The following is a 23,955-nucleotide window of genomic DNA, read 5'->3' as shown; positions in this document are numbered from 1 at the left end:
TAGCCTATAGATGCCAGTATATAGGCAACAAGTATTTACTGCATGTGTAAGCTTTTTATTAAATACCTACAACAGTTAAGTTTCTAATTCTCCAATTTTTAGTCAAGCAGGGTACTAACAGAGTTTCTTCAGGCTTTCTCATAGATCCTAGTGCAGGTGATGTCATTCATGGTGCATTCCTACAAGACAAAAGAGGAGTTCACCGAAACAGTTGTACTTTCTCACAGCAAAACTGTAAAGACAATCCCACTTTAAATACAAAGAGGGAGAAGAAAAATCCTCTCACCCATTTTGTTTGTGCAAAGAAAAATGTGCACTGAACTATATTATAAGGCTATTGGTATTAGTATTTCCCCTTTTCACATTTTCTTCCAACTTACAAAAAAAATCAAAATATATGTTAAAGCAGGGATCAACAACCTTTGGCATGCAGCCTACCAAGGTAAGCCCCCTGGCGGGCCGGGCCGGTTTGTTTACCTGCCGCGTCTGCAGGTTCGGCCGATCGCGGCTCCCACTGGCCGCGGATCACCGCTTCAGGCCAATGGGGGCGGCGGGAAGCGGCAGCCAGCACATCCCTCGGCCTGCACCACTTCCAGCAGCCCCCATTGTCCAGGGACGGTGAACCACGGCCAGTGGGAGCCGCGATCAGCTGAACCTGCCGATGCAGCAGGTAAACAAACCGGCCCGGCCCGCCAGGGTGCTTGCCAAAGGTTGCCAATTCCTGTGTTAAAGACTCATATTAATATGAATTCAGCCATCTTTTGAGCTTCTTCATTTCTGTCTTACTTATATGGCCCCCATAACCACAGTATCTGAACACCTCACAATCTTAAATGAATTTATCCTCACAACACCCCTCTAAGATATGGAAGTACTTTTATCCCCACTTTACAGTTGAGGGAACTGAAGCACAGAAAGTCTAAGGCCCACATCCTTAAAAGTATTTAGGTGCCTAAATCTCATTGAAATCAACAGGAGTTGCGTACCTAAATACCTTTGAGGGTCTGGGTCTAAGTCTAAGTAACTTGCCCAAAGTTATAGAGGAAATGTGTGGTGGAGTAGGGACTTGAACACATGTCTTCTGGGTTCTATGCTAACCACCAGGCCATCTTTCCTCTTCTCCCATATTCTATAATATTAACTTGATTCAACCTATTTTCTAATGTTCTCTTCCTGCCCTATGCAACCAATCACATTTCTAACATAAGCCACATTTATTTAAAGAGAAAATGGAATGTATAATAAAACTATAACTGTTTAGATGATCTCTACATCTTTGCATTACTCAGTGATCAGATAACTAGAATGAATTCACTCACCACCACCATTTTCCCATCTACCACTTGTCTCTTTATTGTGGTCTCTTTGCCATCCCAATTCTGGACCTGATTTAATGACCCATTTTCTAAGGTCACAATGCTCTGAAGAAACAAAACATAAAGAAGCAAAACATGAGTATCCTGCCCAGATTATTATTATTTATAGAGCAGAGGTACACACAATACCCCAGTTATGCTAGTTTCTGTACAAACATATATTAAAAGATAGCCCCGGTCCAGAAGAGCTGATTGTCATGCTGGTTAAAGAAGTGATTCACTCAACACTCAGAAAGTCCCACTTTCTATCTTGGGATTTTACACTGAACATAAGAACGGCCACACTGGGTCAGACCAGAGGTCCATCTAGCTGAGTATCCTGTCTTCCAATAGTGGCCAGGGCCAGGTGCTTCAGAGGGAATGAACAGAATAGATAATCATCAAGTGATCCATCCCCTATCGCCCATCCCTGCAGCTCATCATGTTGGGTATCTGGGGATCTTTCATGTAAAATAGATGGGCAATGCTAGGTACTAGCCCCAACGCTATTCAACATTTTTATTCATGTTTTGGCAATATGTATAAAATCACTACTGATAACATTTATGGATGAAACAGATTGCCAGAGTAGTAATTAATGAGGGCAGAGTAATCTGGATTGGTTAGTCAACTGGGCCCATTAAAACAAAATGCATTTTATTACAGCCATATACAAAATGATATACCTAGAAGAAGAAATGTAGGCCTTAACTACAGAATAGGGGACTGTATCCTGGAAAGCAGTATCTCTGAAAAGGATTTTAGGGGTCATAGTGGGCAAGCAACTCAGCTTTAGCTGCCAGTACAATGCTATGGCAAAGAGAGCTAATGTGATTGTGGAAATCTGTCTAAGTACAGTTTATGAATTCTGCTTAATTTTGTGAAATTACTGCATGTGACTGAATGCCTCAATGTGTAATGAGTCAGCCAGAGGCTGGCAAGGTCCCTGTCACATCAATCCCTTCCCTCCCCTTTTGGAATAAGCTACAGAACAAACAAAAATATAAAACAAAAGATAATGGAGCAAATAATTAAGCAATCAATTTGCAAACATCTAGACGGTAATAATGTGACGGTAAGTAACAGTAAGCATGGATTTGTCAAGAACAAATTGTGTCAAACCAACCTGATAGCTTTCTTTGACAGGGTAACAAGCCTGGTGGATTGGGGGAAGATGTGGTATATCTTGACTTTAGGAAAATTTTTGATACTGTCTCACATGATCTTCTCATAAACAAACTAGGGAAATGCCACCTAGATGGAGCTACCATAAGGTGGATGCACAACTGGTTGGAAAACTTCCCAGAGAGTAATTATCAGTGGTTTACAGTCATGCTGAAAGGGTATAACGAGTCAGATCCTGCAGGGATCAGTTCTGGGTCCGGTTCGGTTCAGTATCTTCATCAATGATTTAGATAATGGTATAAAGAGTACACTTATAAAGTTTGCAGACGATACCAAATTGGGAGGGGTTGCAAGTGCTTTGGAGGATAGGATTAAAATTCAAAATGATCTGGACTAACTGGAGAAATAGTCTGCAGTAAATAGGATGAAATTCAATAAGGACAAATACAAAGTACTCCATTTAGGATGGAACAATCAGTTGCACACATACAGAATGGGAAATGACTGCCTAGGAAGGAATACTGCTGAAAGGGATCTGGGGGTCATAGTGGACCATAAGCTAAATATGTGTCAACAGTGTGACACTGATGCAAAAAAAAGCGAACATCATTCTGGGATGTATTAGCAGGAGTGTTGTAAGTAAAATATGAAAAGCAATTCTTCCGCTCTACTCTGCACTAATTAGGCCTCAACTGGAGTATTGTGTCCAGTTCTGGGTGCCACATTTCAGGAAAGATTTGGACAAATTGGAGAAAGTCCAGAGAAGAGCAACAAAAATGATTAAAGGTCTAGAAAACATGACCGATGAGGGAAGATTGAAAAAATTTGGTTTGTTTAGTGTGGAAAAGAGAAGACTGAGAGGGGACATGATAACAGTTTTCAAGTACATAAAAGGTTGTTACAAGGAGGATGGAGAAAAATTGTTGTTCTTAACCTCTGAGGATAGGACAAGAAGCCATGGGCTTAAATTGCAGGAATGGAGGTTTAGGTTGGACATTAGGAAAAACTTCCTATCTGTGAGGGTGGTTGAGCACTGGAATAAATTGCCTAGGGAGGTTGTGGAATCTCCATCATTGGAGATTTTTAAGAACAGGTTAGACAAACACCTGTCAGGAATGGTTTAGATAATATAGTCCTGCCATGAGTGCAGGGGACTGGACTAGATGACTTCATGAGGTCCTTTCCAGTCCTATGATTCTATGAAAAAGAAGTTGTTAACCTTGATGACTGTGCTCTGACAGGGCTATAGGTATGTAGCTGGAAGAAAACTAGTTTAACCAAGTTTATCTGCAGGGGGGGAAAGTGGAGAGTGGAAAATCCTCAAACAGGAGAACAAATGCGCAGAGTTGTCGGAACAGGGGTTTAAAAAGCGAAGGAGCAGGCTTTAGGAAAGAGAGGGGATTTTTTTTTATTTATTTTTTTTACTGCAAGACCAGCCAAGGTCAAAGGAAGCTGGATGGAGGAGAGAGGTCCAAGAGATGGGACTTGAAATCCTGAAAGGACACTGTCCCAAATGCTGAAGAATACTCCAGAGTAATGAGAAAATTGAGGCAAGAATGATATACAGATATTTTATTGTATTGTCTAGAGCTGTGTAATTTTTGTGCTGTCTAAAGTAAAGAATGATTGGTTTAGGAACCTTTAGCTAAGTCTTTGTGTTGTGTGCTTCACCTATCATGTGTCCCTGGAGACTGTAAACCAGAGTGCCCACAAGCTAGGAGCCCTTGGAAAGGGTGTGCTTAAGATAATGGGAAGATGAAGGGAGCCAGTACTAATTTCAGGACCTAGGCAGCTGGATCATGGGATCTCAAAAAAGGTGTTATACAGAGGATCTGCATCCTGAGAGTGTGCCTAAAAACCCAGAGCCACAGGAAGCTTAAAGCACATGGCACCACCATGTTGAGACCCAAACGCAGCAGACTGGTGAGTGTCCAGAAGGGGGAATGACTAGGATTGTGACAGCAGAGAATTAACAGAGAATTAGTGAGTATGAGTCGGAAGGTGATTTCACCTCTGTATACAGCAGTGGTCAGACCAATACTGGAATACTGGGTGTAGTTCTGGAGTTCACAGTTTTAAAATGTGTTGAAAAATTGAAGAAGGTGCAGAAATGAACCACCGAAATTATTCAAAGGATGGAGAAAATGCCTTTCAGTGAGATACTTAAAGAGCTCAATCGGTTTAGTTTATTAAAATAAAATAAAATAATAAATAAAAAAGACCAGTGGTGACTTGATTACAAGGTATAAGCACATTCATGGGGAGAAAGCACCGAATAGTAAATTTAAGCGAGCAGAAAAAGGCATAACAAGAACCAATGGATGGAAACTCTAGCCAGACAAATTAAAATTAAAAATTAGGAACATATTAACAGTGAGGGTGATTAATCATTGGAACAGACTGTCAAGGGGAATGGTGAATTTTCCATCTACTGATGTCTTCAAATTCAGTTTGGATGCCTTACATAAGAATGGCCACTTTGGGTCAGACCAAAGGTCCATCTTTCCTGTCTTCTGACAGTGGCCAATGCCAGGTGCCACAGAGGGAATGAACAGAGCAGGTAATCATCAAGTGATCCATCCCCTGTTGCCCATACCCAGCTTCTGGCAAACAGAGGCTAGGGACACCATCCCTGCCACTGATAGACCTATCCATGAATTTATCTAGTTCTTTTTTGAACCCTGGTATAGTCTTGGCCTTCACAACATCCTCTAGCAAGGAGTTCCACAGGTTGACTGTGCGTTGTGTGAAAAAATACTTCCTTTTGTTTGTTTTAAACCTGCTGCCTATTAATTTCATTTGGTGACCCCTAGTTCTTATGTTATGAGAAGGAGTAAATAACACTTCCTTATTTACTTTCTCTACACCAGTCATGATTTTATATACCTCTGTCATATCCCCCCTTAGTAGTCTCTTTTCTAAGCTGAAAACTCCCAGTCTTATTAATCTCTCCTTATACGGAAGCCATTCCACACCCCTATTCATTTTTGTTGCTCTTTTCTGAACTTCTCCAATTCCAATATATCTTTTTTGAGATGGGGTGACCACATCTGCATGTAGTATTCAAGATGTGGGCGAACCATGGATTTATATAGCAGCAATATAATATTTTCTGTCTTATTATCTATCCCTTTCTTAACAATTCTCAATGTTCTGTTCGCTTTTTTGACTGCTGCTGCACATTGAGTGGATGTTTTCAGAGAACTATCTACCCTGACTCCAAGATCTCTCTCTTGCGTGGTAACAGCTAATATAGACTTCGTCATTTTATACGTATAGTTGGGATTATATTTTCCACTGTGCATTACTTTGCATTTATCGACACTGAATTCTTTCTTCTAGATGCGCTTTAACCTATAAGTTATTGAGCTAGGTACAAAGTTACAGAGGTAACTGGGTTAGACTACATGATCTAATGATCCTTTCTGTCCTTAAACTCTATAAATCTAAGGAAAAAATTCCTAGTGTACTTCATGGAATCTGGCTCTTCTCCTTTTTTGGGGATATAAAAGCTCTACTTAAGTTGTTCTGAGCTTTCCAGATGTGTTTATCTAATTATCCACTCTGATAATTAGCAGATGTCTTATTACCATGTGGAAAAGAACTGTCCGTGTCTGTTGCAGCAGATTGGGAGAACTGTGAAGAACAGCTTTAATCCTCACCTTGGTTTTCCGGTCATCTGGTGTGGTTTCATCAAACTCCTCACCAAGCTTAAAAGAGATCTCATTATTTTTAAAGGCACTTTTGGTTTGGATGGTTACCACATCGCCGTCAGCACTGATGGTCATGCTGGGTTTGGCCAGCGTGCCCAGTTTCCTGGTGGCTAAGCCGACTCCTGTAAGCAAGAGAATTCAGATCTCTTAAACTACCAGGAAAAAAAAACATTATGGATTTCAGTGTCTCAGGAAGGAGAACAGTGGCACTGATGGGAATGGCAAACATCCTCAGATGCTTACATACGTCTTTATATTTCAAGTCATTAGCAATTTCCTAGTGAGGACTGGGCTCAATTTATTGCTCACTGAAATCAATGGGCTTTAAATCAGGGCAAAAAAAACTTCCATGATCACAATGAAGAACTTTAATGCATATGTGATGGCTCAGGAGCAATTGGCACCTATGATCTCTCCCCATCTCCCCAGTGAGCACTCTTTCCAGTTCCACGCCTTTACCTGTACTTCTCTGCACTCTTTCTAGAGTGGAACTCTGAGGTTCACCCCCACCCGCACTTTAGACTGAATCTGCAGGCTACACCCCCTATTCCTACCTTCTTCCCACAGTTACAGGACAAGTGGTGTCTTATACCCCCTTGCAATCCTTCATGAATGAACCCCTCAAGGGACAGGTTATGCTACCTTTCTCTGGGTGAAACCACACTTTCTACCACATGGTTCTACCACACTTTCACTGGATCCTAGGGCAGCAGTGCCCCTGGTTCCCAACTGTGTTAACACAACAGGCTCAAGTGCAATTGGTACGCTCCTTCTCAGGTGCCTGACTAAAGAGACTCAAATCAGCTACTTCTAAACAGACGTATTGCCCATTCACCCAAAGGTACACAGCAAGCAGAGGTAAAGGTTAAACCCACAAAAGGCCCACGTGCCTGGGGCTTGCCTGCAGCCCATCACTTCTCTCAATGCTTAGGTGAGCTCAGCTATCTCAGGCACTTCCTGCAGAGCCCCTGCCTCTGGAAGTCCCCAGTCTACTGCATGTTCTGCCTAACCAGATATGGGGACTTCACTACATGATGCTTGGTGTAATGCCATCAACTATGGTCACTAGCAGAACAGTCCTCAGTAGACTATGCGTGTTTGATGATGTTGTTCCTTTAATCTTAGTCTCTGGTCTTGGAAAAATAGGATGTCACTCTTCTGGCAGGAGTGATGGAAGTGCCCTAAAAGTGGGGAGGCCACCAGCGGCCGAACTGTGGCCCTGCTCCCCCACACCTCCCAAACCCCCAGCCTCACACTCTTCCTTTCCACCGGGGGGCCCGCCCTCATACTGCCCCTTCTCCCTGAGGCCCTGCCCTCATGCTTTCCCTTCCCCCTGAAGCCTGCTCATTCCTATCTGCCCTCTCCCCTCCATCACTCACCCTTACGGCTGATAAAAAGTGAGGGGCCGTGGCCCTCTGGCCCCTCCTGTTCTGGCATCCCTGCCTTCTGGCAACTGGCAGGCAAGAGTTTTCCAACAACTATCTCAACCGTTGTTTCTCTTAAGGACCCCTGGTATTCTCCCTGGAGAGACCTTATCTCTGTCCTTGTTTTGTTTCCTGCTTGCATCCACCATCAGCCTTCTTTGATTTTATTCCCCTGGCTTAGAGGGGAAGTGAAATCACCTAAAAAAACCACTGGGAAAGTTCCAGAAGATTGAAAGAAAGCTAATGCTGTGCCAGTATTTAAAAAGGCTGAACAGGATGATCTGAATAAACTGCCAGTCTGACATTGATCCTGGGTAAGATAATGGAGGGGCTGATACAGGACTCAGTTAATGAAGACTTGAAGGAGGGTAATATAATTAATGTCAATCAACATGGGTTATAGAAAACAGAACCCATCAGCAGGGCTGGCTTTAGCAAGAGCGGGGCCCGATTCCTGGGGGCGGGGCTTGCTGCAAGCCCCGCCCCCAGGACCCGAGCCGCGCCGCCGGGGGCCCCGAGCCGCGCCAAGCCGCGCCGCCGGGGGAGGCCGGGGGGGCCCCGAGCCGCGCCGAGCCGCGCCGCCGGGGGGGCCCCGAGCCGCGCCGCCGGGGGGGCCCCGAGCCGAACCGAGCCGCGCCGCCGGGAGGGCCCCGAGCCGAGCCGCCGGGGGGGCCGGGGGGGCCCCGAGCCCAGCCGCGCCGCGCCGCAGGGGGGCCGGGGGGGGACCCGAGCCGAGCCGCGCCGCAGGGGACCCGAGCCGCGCCGCAGAGGGGGACGGGGGGGCCCGAGCTGCGGGGACCGGGCCGTAGCCGGGCCACGGGGGCCGTGCTGGGGCCTGCGGGAATGGGCCGCGCCTCCCCGGAGCCCTTCTCCCACCCCCACCCCAGCTTATCTCGTGCTGCCGGCCGGCCCACCCCTGCTGCTTAGTCTCAGACTTCCCACGAATCTCTGATTCGCGGGAAGCAGGGGAGGGGGCGGGGCGTGCAGGGTAGGGGAGGAGGGGGAAGTGAGCTGGGGGCGGGGTGGACAGCTGCAGCGCGGGGCCCTCTTGGCGCGGGGCCCAATTCAGCCGAATCGGCTGAATCGGCCTAAAGCCGGCCCTGCCCATCAGACTGACTTAATATCTTTTTTATGAGATTACAAGTTTGGTTGATAAAGGTAATAGTGTTGACATAATATATTTAGACTTATGTAAAGCATTTGACTTGGTTTTGCACAACCTGTTGATTAAAAAGCCAGAATGATATAAAATTAACATGACACACATTAAATGGATTAAAAGCTGGCTAACTGTAATTGTTAACAGGGAATCATCAGGTATGTTTCTAGTGGGGTCCTATAGAAACTGGTTCTTGGCCTTTCACTATTTAACATTTTTATCAACAGGCCCGCCGACAGCAATTCTGGGCCCCATGGGTGCGGGGCCCGGGGCGAAAGTGACTTCTGGGACTGACCTGTCACTTCCAGGACTGACCGCGCTGGCCAATTGTGCCGGCCCGCAGGGCCCCAAAGGAGAAGTCACGCATGCCTAGGAGCCCTGAGGCCCGCCCAGGCGATTTAAAATCACACAGGCCCCTGGGCAGTTGCCCCCCTCCCCCGCCCCGGTCGGCGGGCCTGTTTATTAATGACCTCAGAAAAAACATAGAATTTTCACTGATAAAGCTTGCAAATGACACAGAAATTAGGGGAGTGGTAAGGAATGAAGAGGACATGTCACTGATACAGAGCGATTTGGATCTCTTGGTAAATATGTGTTTTAATATGGCTGAATGTAAAGTTATACATCTAGGAGCAAAGAATGTAGGCCATACTTACATGATAGAGAACTCAAGCCTGGGAAGCAGTGACTCTGAAAAAGATTTGTGAGTCATGGTGGATAATCAACTGATCAGAAGCTCCCAGTGTGATGATGTGGCCAAAAGGGCTAATGCAATCTTTGGATGCATAAACCAGGACACCTCAAGTAGGAACAGAGAAATTATTTTACTTCTGAATTTGGCACTGGTGCAACTGCTGCTGGGATACTGTTTCTAGTTCTGGTGTCCACAGTTCAAGAAGGATGTTGATCAATTGGAGTGGGTTCAGAAAAGAGCCATGAGAATGATTAAAGGAGGGGTGGGGAACCTTTTTTCTACCAGGGGCCACTGGCCCACAGAAAAAATTAGTCATGGGCCACACACAGTCCCGTGGGGGGGGAAGGGGGGGGGAGGCTCGGGGCTTCCCCTAGGTTCTGGGGTGGGGCCAGAAATCCGGGTTTTGGAGTGCAGGAGGCTCAAGGCTGGGGCAGGGGTTTGGATGCGGGAGGGGGTTCTGACCTGGGCATGGGGCATTAGGGGTGTGGGCTCCGGCTGAGCGGTGCTTATCTCAGGCGGCTGCTGGTCGGCAGTGCAGCGGGGCTAAGGCAGGCTCCCTGCCTGCCCTGGCTCCACGCTGCTCCTGGAAGCAGCCGCCATGTCCGGCTCCTAGGTGGAAGGGCCAGGGGTCTCTGTGCGGTGCGCGCTGCCCGCGCCAGCAGCTCCCATTGGCCACAGTTCCTCGCTAATGGGAGTTGCAGAGCTGGCGCTGTGGGAAGTGCACAGAGCTTCCCTGATCGCCTCTGCTCCTAGGAGCCACAGGGACATGCCGGTTATTTCCGGGAGCTGGAGCCAACTCTAACTTTCCCCCACAGCGGGGCAAGCCGGTGCTCGCGGCTCCAGCCCAATGGGGGGGGGCGCCAAGGCTCGGGGCCTCTGGCCGGCAATGCAGAAACTTGTCATGGGCCAGATTAAATGAAGCAATGGGAGGCTCCAGCCCGCAGGCCTGGATTAAAGGATTAGAAAGCCTACCTTCTAATGATAGACTCAAGGAGCTCAAACTATTTAGCTTAACAAACAGAAGGTTAAGGGGTGACTTGATTACAGTCTACCAGTACCCACATGGGGAATAAATATTTGATAATGGGCTATTTGATTTAGCAGAGCAAAGTATAGCCTAGCCCAATGTCTGCAAATTGAAGCTAGCAAATTTAGACTGGAAATAAGGTGTACATTTTTAACAGTGAAAGTAATTAACCATTAGAGAAATTTACCAACGTGGATTCTCCATCGCTGAAAATTTTTAAATCCAGATTGGATGTTCTTCTAAAAGATTTGCCTAAGGAATTATTTTCAGGATGTTCTTTCTATGTCCTGTGTTACATAGAAGCTCAGACTAGATGATCACAATGGTCCCTTCTGGCCTTAGAATCTATGGTTCTATGAATCTGTGATTTAACTCTGAGTAGTCAGCCAGAATAATACCCAGCAGGTAAACGCTGACACATATATTCATACAAAATAATACAGACATCTTCCTCATTCTCCACACACTACTTTTAATACCTTCCTCATAAAATTTACTACAAGGTGCCCAGAAAGAGTTTTAAATAGACATAGGTACCTTGCACTTCAGAATGCACTTTATGAGGCAAGATTAAAAGTATGGCTTAGACAGTCTCCTTTGTATGACCTGATCATGGTAAGGGCAATTCCCAGGCAATGGAGGATCAGTACCTGCAGTGTCATTTTGAGTCCACTATAGTGGTGAAAGTCTTAATCAAAAAGGAATGTCACCACTTCCCATAGCCTCCTCTACTGTCTCATAGTGGTCGCCCCTTTGTGCTTGCAAGTGACAAGAAAGCAATAGATCCCCAGATTATTTCTACTTTAAAACAGTGTATATTAAAGAGAGAAAGGGCACTTAAAATTAAAAGAAAATGCATTAAAACCCTGTAATATTTCTTACCTAATTCTTTCATGTATGCATCAAAGTTTTCACATGAGGTTGATTTCCAGGTTCCCAGGAGATGATCAACCATTTTGTCCGATTTAGTGGAGCGCTCTGTCTGAAGGGGAAAAAAAAACAACTGCTTTAATGGCCTGATCCAAAGCCCAGTGAAGTCAATGTGAGTCTTTCCAATAGCTTCAGTGGGCTTTGGATTAGCCCCTAAGCATGTGGTGTGTAATGCACAGGGAGTAATATCTTGTTTTTAATATGCCTTGAATATGTGCTAATCAGGGCAGAACAGTGTCTTCAGAAACCCCCATTACTAACCCTTCACATTTATCCCAGCATTTCCATGCGAAGACAATCATCATCATATAATGAACTTTTCAAATCCAATAGGGAAAAGCAGCCTGGCTGAGCACTAATGAAACACAGCTGCAAAAACAAAAGGGAGCAAAGATTCTGCAGCAGGAATGGATCTGCTTCCTGCTTCCTCACTTCGCCCCAAACGGCATAAAATCTCACAATGAAACACATATTTGTCTTGTCTTATTGGTTAATTGTGGATTGCTTTGGGGGGGTTGGATATATTGGGCTGGATTCTCAGCAGAGGTAAGTGCTCCTCTGGTCATAGGGGTGAACATAATTTAGAGCAGACTCGGGACTGTTCTAATTTACACTGGCTGGATCAGTGACTTGGGTGGCCCAGGGAAATGAGGGGATTAAGAGAGAGACCTTGAGGAAAGGGCCTTGGAGAGGGGGAAAATGTAAGAGGGACTTAGCGAAGGGACAGTGGAGGCGAAGCTGGTGTGCCACGTATTTGTGAGTTTAGATGTGGTATATCAGGTCTTAAAGTTTGAGGTGTGATGCAGAGGAGAGGGACAGGAGTAGAAATGAGAGGTGGGAGAGAGGAGAAGTTATGTTTTTGAGATATTGACTTCATGCTGATGACATTCAGGAAGAAATGTCTGAAAGACAGTGGCAGATGAGTGCGAACAGAGGATGAAAGCTCTGAGGAGAGAAAGGAGAGTGGTAGAGATGGTAGCTGAGGCCCAGCTAATCAAAGCTATTTAGATACCTAACTCCCATTGATATTGATCCTGAATTCCTTTGAGGATCTGAGCCTGAAGGCCCACAAACAGATGAGGTAAATCATGGATATGCTGGAGCCTGATCTTTGAAACCCTCACATTGGGTCAACAGCAATTTTTAGCCCCGCAGCCTGGGCCCCCTGGGCTCAAGTCAGCCATGCCACGGGCCTTTTATTCCAGTAGAGGCCAGTCTGAGAGGCAGCTTTGCATGGTTCCTGGAGATGCTGCTGCTAAGGGTTGAAATATTTAAAATAAGCTTAAAATAAATAACACAGCAGGACCTACCTTTTGCTAATGTGTTTTGATTTAGGGTTCTGAGCCTGCTTCTCTTTCCCTGCAGGCATCCAAGGGGCAGGACATGGGGAACCTGCCTACAACTCCACTGACCAGTAGGTGAGAAAGTGCTGGCTCACATCCATATGCAGCTGGCAGTTGGCACTGACAACTGTCAAAGAGCCTTTAGTCATGGCAGTGGTACAATGGGATTGGCAAGCAGTTGGTGTTCTCCAACCAATCACTGCACTCTAAGTCACAATGCTTCTGAACTTCACCTTTTTGCCTGGCTGCTGAGAAGGCGAGTGAAGCAGGTTTGTGAGTGAGATTCATGAAAACAGACTGAAGGGAAAGTAAATTTGCCAGATACAATTACCTATGTTACCCTTTGTATTGTTTTCTTTAGCCTAAATTATTGCTCACTGTTAGGAAAAAGTGACTCCGTGATTCTTTACCATCATCACATGACACATACGACTCTTCAGTCCGTTTTCGCTCTCTCTAGGGCCGCTGACACAATATATAATATCAGAGTACCTGAAACTCTACCTCTCAACCTCCAATGTACTATACATCTAACCAACGCCAGTGTGGGAAGCGGAGACAGCCACAGTGCTAACAGTGCACCACTGGCCAGACTGGCGGCATTCTAAAGTTTGACATAGACAACCATGTTTTCAAGGGGTCATTCCAGACTAGTGGTAGATTGCTAAAGACATCCAGAGGGTTATTTTTTTTTATTGCTATCAGGCTGTTTATTCATCCTTGCTCTCTGCTACCATTGAAACTCTATCATTCCCTATATGCTATGTTGAATCTGCAGGGTTGTTTATAATCACTGACGCTGTTGTTACAGTACTATTTTCTTGGGAATTACCTTGACGTTTTACTCTAACACATAGAACACATCAGGCCAACCCTGGTGTCACACCTTGAGTTCGCTGGAGTTACAGCAAGGATAAATTTGGTCTGTCGGCTCTGAGGTCTAGGAGTTTGTGTTAATTTTGTAACTGGGGAGCTGTGGGTGGGTGGTCCTGTTCAGCAATTACTCTGTGATGTCAGTACACCAACATACTTCTCATGCCTGTGTGTCTGGCTTTTGTAGGATCTCTGGAGTGTAATAAGAACTGTTATAACAAGTTGAACAGTTTAACGCTTCATACTGCAGGACTGTCACCCCATGACTCTTTGTGAGGTGACATGGGAATCAAGGGTGCGTTGAAGCTTAACCCATATGCTCTATATCTCTCTGGCGATATTATTAGCCAGTTATGCAGGCTAAAATTTATAATTTATTGTGGCACAGTCTGCAGTGCCTTTACATTTCTCTAATCTTCTTTTCACTAAATCCTTTTTCTAAACAATTACTTAGGAAAGAAAATGGTACTGGGTAGAGCAGGATTAAAATAATGAGTGTATGAACCAACTGGGACTGAAGAAAATGAAGATATCTCACAGATATAAGAGTCACTAAGGCTCAGATTTACTTCTGCTGACCAGGATTAGAGGATAAAAAATGGTCCACATTTGAAAATCTGCAAATATTTTATCTAGGGCTTCCCTCCCCCACCAATGAGATATACATAACGAAAGGTTTAGTTTTAGAGAGTTTGAGAGACTTGGTGAAGTTATTCAAGACTGCTCTGAAGCCGAAGAGCTTTTAAAATAAATCTGAACAAGAGGGTGTATGGGTGAGCGAGTCGCCATATGCATATTTAAAATATGTGTCATCTAATAGTTATTAAAGATTAAAAATGACAGTCTGAGACATTGGGAAACTCCTCTATGGAGGCAAGTACCATTAGTGGGAAAGGGCTTGTAGGCTTAAGAGCTTACTCATGGTCAATGGAGAATTTAAAAGTGAGAAACAGTTAAGGCTGTGATTAATAGTAAATTCAATGTTTTAAAAATCCATTTAGTAGAGCCTGAAAGCTGTCAAAAATGTGGCTGGGGTGTGTGGGGCTAATCATTATTAGGGCATCTGAAATTACGAAAAAATTGGGAGTCGCAAATATATAGAAAGAAATACAGAAAGTCATAGGATCACATTATTTTGTGCAACATATCCTTTATTTTGAAAAAAAAATCCCAGGTGACTCTCCCATTCTGGACAGGACATTGTACACATTCATGGAGAGATCTTGCTCAGTTGCAGGCTGACTGGGGCAGAAAAGATAATGATTTATTATGAAAACAATTTTTTTAGCTGAATGTATTTCCAATATGCCTGCACAAATGTAGTTGCAAAATTTGTATATTCATCACAGTACATGTGAAAATTCACATTTGTGCATGCAAAACCAGTAATTGCCACCATGACATTTTTGCACAAAGTACAGATTAGAGACTCCTGTTCTTCTTTTTGCGGATACAGACTAACACGGCTGTTACTCTGAAAAAAGTACAGATTCTCTTTCTCACACACATATAGCATAGGTGCTGACTCCAGGGGTGTGGGTTCTGAGCACCCACCGGCAGCCCCGTATCAGCCTTCCAGCCCGACATTTCTATGATTCCATGAGCCTCTCCGCTTTCATTTTAAAACAAAGTTTCTAGCACTAATGGTTATACAAAACGTTGGAAAATGGCACCCTAAAAACTCAAAAACCAGCAGGGAAATAAAAGAACCCCGAATCTATTACTTTTGAAAATCTCATTTTTAAGTCAGTCTTATGGGGTCTGACTCATGATTTTTGCATGCTTGGTGGCAGCAATACGGAGCTGCCTGTTAAAACAGAAGAAAATGTTGAGAGGTCCCACTACATTAAAATGGCTATTGTTTAAGTGTGATGACCATCATCTTAGTTATCTCTGGTGACTGAAGCTGGTCATCCAGAGCTAAAGTATGAGCCTCTGCAGTTTGAAATGGCAAACGTATCTGTACTTCTGCCCTACTGAACATAACCCTAGATTATTCCAACCTCTCAATAGCCTTAAAAGTCTCTATAAATCACAATCACCTTCTGCCCGACTCAGTCTAAATTTAACAACAGTATTGCAAACCTTGAGATTAACAATTCAATCCGTTCATGAATATGAATGATGTAGTTGGACACAGATACTAGAAAATTGCATCACTCACCTTTAACTGGACTACCTCCCTGATTTCCTTGCCTAAGGGCTGATGGCTCTTGCAGCCTGTGGGCTAGTCTCCTTCCTCAAAGCTATGCTAGGCCCTGGGCCTTGCTGTTTAGAACCAGCCCACAGCTTTCACTTGGCACTTGTAGAAATGGCTCCCCCTACTGCTCAAGAAGCCTGACCTCCACGCTCTGCACAGATGACACATACAGAAATATTTGTGGGGGCTCCTTAAAAAATATTGCCTATACTGGTTAAGCTTGACTGTCTGGTTCTGAATGAGAAACCAAAATTTGGAGTCCTATTCCCAAGGTTCATGCTTCTCTACTTCGTTCATCAAGGGAAGAGGTATTCTTAGATGTTCAAAGGGATATGAAAAGACCATGGCTGGACTTTCAGAAATAGAAAGAGCTTCCATCAGATGTTCACTCACTTCCATCAGATGTTCACTGTGCCTAAAATGGCATGCTGGGTATGCACTGGGTCTGTGGGATGAATCACAGTATTTCCAATCCCAAGTATTCAAAAATCATGTATCAGGCCCCACAAAATCATGAGATAGACTTAAAATCATTATATAAAAAAACAGTCATGTTACAGTTCAAACCAATGTACAAAAATAAATAAAACTATACATAGAGGCACAATGCAAGGTGACAGAGAAAGAATCATTATATATATTTCTGACTGTTTTTTGTCAAAACAATTAACCTCTTTCCTGCTGAAACCAAGTGCATGTCGGTTACTTTATATTTGCCTTCTCGATTCTGAGCCTTTGGGTATGTCCAGACTACCTGCCGTATCGGCGGGTAGCGATCGATTTATCGGGGATCGATGTATCGCGTCTCGTTAAGATGCGATATATCGATCCCCTAACGTGCTCCCCGTCGACTCCGGAGCGAGCGGTGGTAGAGGAGTCGATGGGGGAGCCGCGGCCGTCGATCCCACGCCGTGAGGATGGGAGGTAAGTCGGAATAAGATATGTCGACTTCAGCTACGGTATTCCCATAGCTGAAGCTGTGTGTCTTACATCAACACCCCCTCCTAGTGTAGACCAGGCCTTAAAGTTCACTTGTTTTGAATTTTCAGGTTGTTCTCTGCCATCATGAGGGCTAGACACTTACTTTTCTTCTCAAATAGAAGGTTGTAATCCCAACAGTCCAGGAGCTGCTGCTTCAAGAAAACCCCCAAACATCATGAGATGCATGATAAAATTGTGAGAGTTGGCAACACTGGAATCATACCTCAAATGCTGCCCTTGAAATATGCCTTTTGTAGTGCTGTATTTTTCAATGTGCATCTCGCTTATCACAACATTCCTTTACATTCGGATGCCAACTCTTAAAAGAACTCCACCACAGGCAGGGTTGCCCTTGGTTTCAGCAAAAACAAGATTAACCTTTGACGAAGAACAGTCATTTTACAGTTCAAACTAATGTACAAAAAATAAATAAAACCACAAACAGAGGCATAAAACAAGATTACAGGGAAAAGACATGGGTTGTTGTGAGTAAGTTATATAAGAATTAAATCACATATGACAAGTAAAAAGCACAGTGGGGTGAGAGCTGGGGTGAGTTCATTTTGAAACTTTAGTTGCATATTTGTTCTATTACAGTGATTTTCAGCCTTTTCAACCTTAGACATAATCTGTGGACTCCCAGCGGTCTGCGGACCAGAGGTTGAAAACCATGGTTCTGTGAGAATCTTAAAGTGATGCAATTTCATCAGGGAAATTCCAATTAACATGCAGCTGTATCTATACATAACACAGTATCAGAGGGGTAGCCGTGTTAGTCTGAATCTGTAAAAAGCAACAGAGGGTCCTGTGGCACCTTTAAGACTAACAGAGGTATTGGGAGCATAAGCTTTCGTGGGTAAGAACCTCACTTCTTCAGATGCAAGTAAGAAGAGAAGGTTCTTACCCACGAAAGCTTATGCTCCCAATACTTTTGTTAGTCTTAAAGGTGCCACAGGACCCTCTGTTGCTTTATACATAAACACAGTAAAGTTACCGACAATTTACTGTATTCAGTGCAACCCACATATAACAGTCAGTTTCCACATAAGATTCATAGATTTTTAAGGTCAGACGGGACCATTAGGACCATCTAGTCTGACCTCCTCCATAAAACAAACCGTAAAACCTTACCAGTAATTTCTGCATGAAACCCATAACTTTTAATGTAGCTAAAGCATATCTTTTAGAACAACACCCAATGTTGATTTAAAGACTTCAAATGATGGCAAATCCACCACATGCTTAGATACATTGTTCAAATGGATAATTACCCTCGCTGTGAAACATAAACCTTTGGTATCAGAGGCCTGGTATGAGGCTTGAGGCCTGAACCAAAGGCATGGTTAAGACTTTGCTAACATAAAGCAAAGTTAAGCTGTGAGCTAGAGGCAGGCCCTGCTCACAAAAGATGGCAAGAGGAAGGCTGCTAATTGGGTGTATACACATATCTAAAGGGTATCAAGCACTAATAGGATAAACATGGACCAGGATGGCACCAGAACAGTCCGGTACAAACACATTCCACAGAAATAATGACCCATTCTAAAAGACAGGGTCAAAAGGATAATATGATGGATAGACTTGTTTGTTCAAACTAACATACCAGGAGAAAGGCAGCACCCCAATATGCAGAGGGGTTTTACCTCAATACATCAGGAGTGATGTGTAACTTGTTTGTACCTGTGTATAAGAATGCATTTTGGGGGGAGGGATAGCTCAGTGGTTTGAGCATTGGCCTGCTAAACCCAGGGTTGTGAGTTCAATCCTTGAGGGGGCCACTTGGGGATCTGGGGCAAAATCAGTACTTGGTCCTGCTAAGGAAGGCAGGGGGCTGGACTCGATGACCTTTCAAGGTCCCTTCCAGTTCTAGGAGATGGGATATCCTTGGGTCAGTGTCTTTGTCCAGCCTAGGAGGCAGTGGAGTGTCCCACCACTGACTGAGCTCTGTCCATTGTCAGAGAGCACGTATTCGTAGTATGGCCTTAGAGTCTGCTGGAAACTATTACTGTGCTTCGTTTGACAATAAACGTGGCCGGGTGTCATCGTACCTTATCGGAGTCTGTGGTCTCTTGGGGTCTGTGGTGCCAGCGATCTGCAGAGCCGGGGCAGCACACAGAGGGAACACACGCACACAGCCGACTGTTATCAACATTGAACAAGAGCAGAGCACCATATCGGTGCCATCTGACGACAGGACACATATCATCTAATCATTTCCCTGTAATTGCAGGGGCTGGAGGCTTTTCTGAGCCTCACTTACCACAGGACTTAGAAGAGACCTGACTTTTAGTAGCAATTATATCCTTTTCTTAGAATTTTAAAATTCACCTATACAGTTTAAGAGAGGATTATACTGCAGCTATAGAATTCTACAGGGTGGTTTCAAAATTGTTCTCCTTTTTTTCCCCTTGCATGTTTGAAAAAGTCCATGTAGTTCTCTGTATGTTGCTTCTTATTTCTCGGATTGTTTACTTTGGGGAGAGCAGCATGAAACCTCCTCATCCCGGGGTTTGGTAATACTAATGGTGCCACCAACAGGAAATAGCTAAGTGTATTTTTCAAATTAGTGTTGTGCTAGATGAAATATGTTCTTTTTAATTGAGACTTCTCTTTTACTCTTCTCATGGCCACAAAGCAGGAAGCACGCTGAGTGCACTGTGAAATATTTGGGCTGGGCAGATTGTACTGAATGTGGAGAGAGAAAAGAGTATCTGTGAGAACATCTGTAAGGCTGAGATCAGAATATGACAGTGCATGTTTCAACAGGCTAGCTGAGTTTATTACAGCCTTAGAGATGAACCGTGCAGTAACTACAAAGAAGACACACAGCAGCACTAAGAGCTCTAATAGCTCCTAGCTGGTTCTATCAAGAGTGTGTTTAACAGATCAGAATGAAATCTGTGAAAACCTGTGGATCCCCTGAGGCTGTCATTCTGAACGTCTGACAAAAATGTTGACAACTCCTACCAGACTAAAGACAATTCACGGATCGCACACTATGCCCTTCTAAAAGATTTGGATGTTGAGTACCGTATATTGTCTCAATTCAACCCATTTTGTTCAAGGTTTTACAAGCGCTTAACTAATATCTAAGGGCTTGATCCTGATGCTGCCCATTGGCCCGCGTGCCGAAGGTTGCCAACCCCTGCACTTGCCAACCTGCAAGTGACCCGTGCCCCATGCTGCAGAGGAAGGTGAAAACTGACCTGGGGGAAAACTCCTTCTCACCACAAATATGGTGATGCTGATAAACTCCTCTAGGCAGGGACTGTCTTTACATTTGTGTCTTGGTCACTGTTTAGCAAATTGTCAGTACTTAATATGTTATTAAATCATATCAGGCTTGAGCATGCAAAGTACTGAGCCAGAGTGCTCGGCCCCTTGAATTTAAATTGGAGTGTATACATTTCTCAGCAAGGTGATTGCTACTGACTTGGTTATTGTATCTTTCTTTCCAGGTACTTACATTGTCATCCTCACTGTAGGAAAATGGCTCTTTCCACCACCACCCACAACTCTCCGTAAATTTAAAAACAAATTGAAGAAAGAAGAGCAATACTGTGCCTGTGCCCCTAACCCTGCTAATAGGATGTAAAGGCAAAGTATCATTGTCTTAAATCTGTCAGAGAAAAAATAAACTGTCCCATAGAAGTAGGAAGGAGAAATAGAATCACTGTCAGGAAGCTGAAAGGGGATTTGGAGAGTCAGGTTTCTCATGCATTAACTGTATGGTCAGAGTGACTATGGCTAAAGTTTTATTTACTCTTAGGTATTTGATTTCAGTGGAAGTTGGAAGCTTAAATACCACTGAAGATGTAAGCCTCTGACTCTGGAATTGCTGGACACATGTGAGGAGTCCTTCTGAAGTCTTATGAGCACACAATGACAAGACATTCAGTGGCAGTTTGAAATCAGCTGTTCACATAAGTAAGGATCATTACTTGTGGGAGTAATGGCTGCAGGATTAGGTGACATATTGTACAGCTTCAGCCTGATCCTGTAATATATATCTGGGGAATAGGGGAGATTCCACATAGAGACAGCTATGTTCTTAAAGCAGTCCAGCATTTCCTCTGCACAGCGAGTACATTTGTTCTGACCACACTGAGTGAAGTTGGAAGTTTTCTGTTGATGGCTCAAAAGTTGTAAAAATTTGAAATGTGCTTAGAGTTCAGATAAAGGAAATGTGTACATTGAAATAAATCAGTCAGTTCAGTGAAAGGCTGATAACAGTCCTAGCAGCTGTATCAAGGTGTAGGTGGCTGTTTATTGTCTGCATTTCTCTGACTAAGCTGAAAATTTCATTGCCAGTGCTGAACAGATTTAGTTATCTTTTCCAGTATGGCTTTATGTGCTCCCTGGACCCAGGACTAACATCCATTTGTTATGGGAATTTTCGATTAGCTCTCCAGTACAGTCCTGTTGACCAGACATAAACTTCTCTATTCAAGCTGATAGTGAAGTGTGAGACTACAAATGATACAATAGTTTTGTATTGCATTGTAACCAAGATCTGGACCCCATTGTGCTGGGTGATGTATGTATATACACATAGGATGAGACAGTCTCTACAATCTAAATAGTCAAGAAAGATCTAGGATAGGAGAAAGCAACTATTATTATCCCCACTTTTTACAGATGGGGAACTGAGACACAGAGAGATTCAATGCCTTGCCCATGACCAAACAGCAAGTCTGTAGCAGAACTGAGAATTAAACCCAGGTCTCCCAAAATCCAGTCCATTGTCTTAACCACAACACTCCCATTGCTCTATTATACAGTAATATAGCATAGGCATGTTGCGCTACTTAAAAAATATTATTCTGTATCTTTGTGCATATGATACAATTTAATTAAAATAACCTTGTACTGTTAGTCATAAGAATTTTTATCTAATCTTGGTAGTTTGCTACAGACTTTTCTCCAGGAAAAGCCAGCATGAGTTATTGCTAGATATGCTGAATATACTAAACATAATCATTTCTATTGCTTGAAATGCTAGTAATGTTTGTGAACTCTTCTATTAATCTATATTGTGTATTTTTTTTGTTTGTTTCTAGCAGACCTAATGGTGATTGCAATTAACCTTCAACACTTCTGTATATGGATTAAGGTAAATCACATTGCTTTGCAATACCAGAAACAGCTGTTGAGATGTATTACACTCTGAATCTTAGCTGAGGCATTAATCATTCTCAAAAGCTTGTTAATTACAAGGCTAACATTTGTGGCGGAGAAGTATAAAAAGCAGTAAATGGCTTTTGTGTGAGATAAAGTGCTGCAGCAAAATGGAGAGATTTGTCAGCCACAAAAGCGGCTGAGAACGTAATTCCTATTACTGAATTAGACAAAGGAGGATTCAACAAACCCAATTATTAAAATAATGTTTGTCTCATCTAATGAGGCCCTAAAACTCAGTGAAGCTGCCCGTCCAGAATTTCCATTTGGGTGTCAAGCAGAGAGCCCTGATTTAACATGGTACTTAAGCACATGCTTAATTTTAAGCATGTGGGTAGTCCCACAGAATACTCTATGAAGTCATGTGATGATTCAGGCATAAAATTAAAGCATAAGCATAAGTGCTTTGCTGGACTAGGTCCCAGGTGATGATTAAAAAGGGAATATGGCCCATTCAGAAGCAGCTTCACTGATCCAGGTAAAAAGAACAAAATAAAAATATTTTACACTATAATTTCTGTTAACTGAACCCCCTGTTATTCAAGACTCAGTTACATGCTCTGACACTGTCCTGTGCTCTTCTTCACTCAAACCTGGAGCATAGTGAAAAGCAATGGCTGGCTGGTAAGCATGCAGCTGCTCCCAAGTTCAGCCGGGGCTACAGGGGCTTCTGTACTCTGGAATCTTACCCTCAGAACTCAATGAAGAAGAAAACAGTGGGCCAGTGAACAAAGTCTGTCCCCTTCTGTCATCAAGCTGTTAATCCCTGGAGAGCAGAAAAGAACTGGTGTGCAAAGCTGGCGGGTCAGCCTCTACAATCAAAATCTCAATTATCTACAGTTTGCAGATAGAGCTGAACAAATAATAAAATGTTGGGCCTGCTCCTGCTCCCATTGAAGTCAATGACAATACACTCACTGACTTCAGTGGAGCAGCAACAGGTCACTCACTGGCCTATTTAAAGCTGATCCTATGTAATTAAAGTTATTGGTTTTAGCAGTTCCATGGTAGCTGCTAAGGGGTTGTCTCTACAAACACCTAATTAATGGCAAACTGGGGTGTAAATCTACTGTAAAAAGTTCTAGAGTGTGCACTGAGCGACCTGCTTTGAAACAGAAGTAGATTAAAGTGAACTAGGAAACTTTTAATGTGCAGCAGCAGGTTCCATACAGACACTTAATGCAGGGTAGATTTATGTCCCAGCTTGTCACGAACTAAGCGTTTGTATAGACAAACCCTGAGTAATAGCTGGATAAAAATATCTAGCACCAAAGGAAGCAAAAATTCCTGGGAATGGCTACTGTAAATCCACCATGCAAATTTGGAAGATTAATGGCTAAACATTTCAATCTGAGAAATGTTTCAGAATTGTCTTCAAGTGATCTCAAGTAAGCATTAGGGCCTTGATTCAGCAAAGCTCTCACACACATGCTTCAGAACCTAGAAGAGCAAAGGCAAAAAAACCAAACTTCCACAGCATTTCTCCAATCCAAGCAAAGCTTTGACATGCAACTAATTTCAGTAACTCCCATCGGTAAATTTATGGGAGGCTGTCAAAAGAGGCTGGGCTGGTTAAGGTTTTATGTCATACAATGCTACAGCTCAGAAACCATTACTCATCAGTCTCGTTGTTACATAATTTTAGCTTCTCCAACTACCCTGTCATTGATCATTTGGCAGAAATAAAATCCATCCTACCATTTTTTTACTCATTACAATATTCAATACAATTTTTTACTCATTGACGATAGATTTATAGCAGCCTGCTGACAGTAGATGCTTTAGACTGGGTCGTCCCCTTGCTGGAAGGCAATAGGCCAGTTCTGTCAGACTGAGATGCTTTTCTCCAATTGATGTCCACCATCTTCAATGACCCGCACTGATGGGATTCCAGCAGGGGCAACGCACAGAGGCCTCCTATGCAGAGCACTTCCACTACCTCAGAGCAGATAC

The 23,955-nt window shown here is 43.6% G+C and overlaps 1 protein-coding gene across 1 annotated transcript; it reads right to left on the bottom strand.

The window, feature by feature from the left end:
* Positions 1 to 89: 89 nt before the first annotated feature.
* LOC128832023 (myelin P2 protein-like) lies at positions 90 to 11,713 on the bottom strand. The gene is made up of 5 exons (XM_054019038.1): positions 11,689 to 11,713; positions 11,380 to 11,479; positions 6,143 to 6,315; positions 1,320 to 1,421; positions 90 to 179 (listed from the first exon to the last, which is right to left on the bottom strand). Exons 2-5 carry the CDS (start codon positions 11,450 to 11,452, stop codon positions 129 to 131), a joined length of 399 nt encoding a protein of 132 aa, XP_053875013.1. The 5' UTR covers positions 11,453 to 11,479; positions 11,689 to 11,713; the 3' UTR covers positions 90 to 128.
* Positions 11,714 to 23,955: the final 12,242 nt, after the last annotated feature.

Source organism: Malaclemys terrapin, chromosome 2 (assembly GCF_027887155.1).
Source record: "Malaclemys terrapin pileata isolate rMalTer1 chromosome 2, rMalTer1.hap1, whole genome shotgun sequence".
Taxonomy (NCBI): domain Eukaryota; kingdom Metazoa; phylum Chordata; order Testudines; family Emydidae; genus Malaclemys; species Malaclemys terrapin.
This window is presented reverse-complemented; position numbering and strand designations above follow the sequence as displayed.

Coding starts and splice junctions, on each gene's coding strand:
- LOC128832023 (XM_054019038.1), bottom strand. CDS start 11,452: ATGGTTGATCATCTCCTGGGAACCTGGAAATCAACCTCATGTGAAAAC. Junction 6,316..11,379: donor TGCATACATGAAAGAATTAG/GTAAGAAATATT, acceptor TCTTGCTTACAG/GAGTCGGCTTAGCCACCAGG. Junction 180..1,319: donor TAGATGGGAAAATGGTGGTG/GTGAGTGAATTC, acceptor TTTGTCTTGTAG/GAATGCACCATGAATGACAT.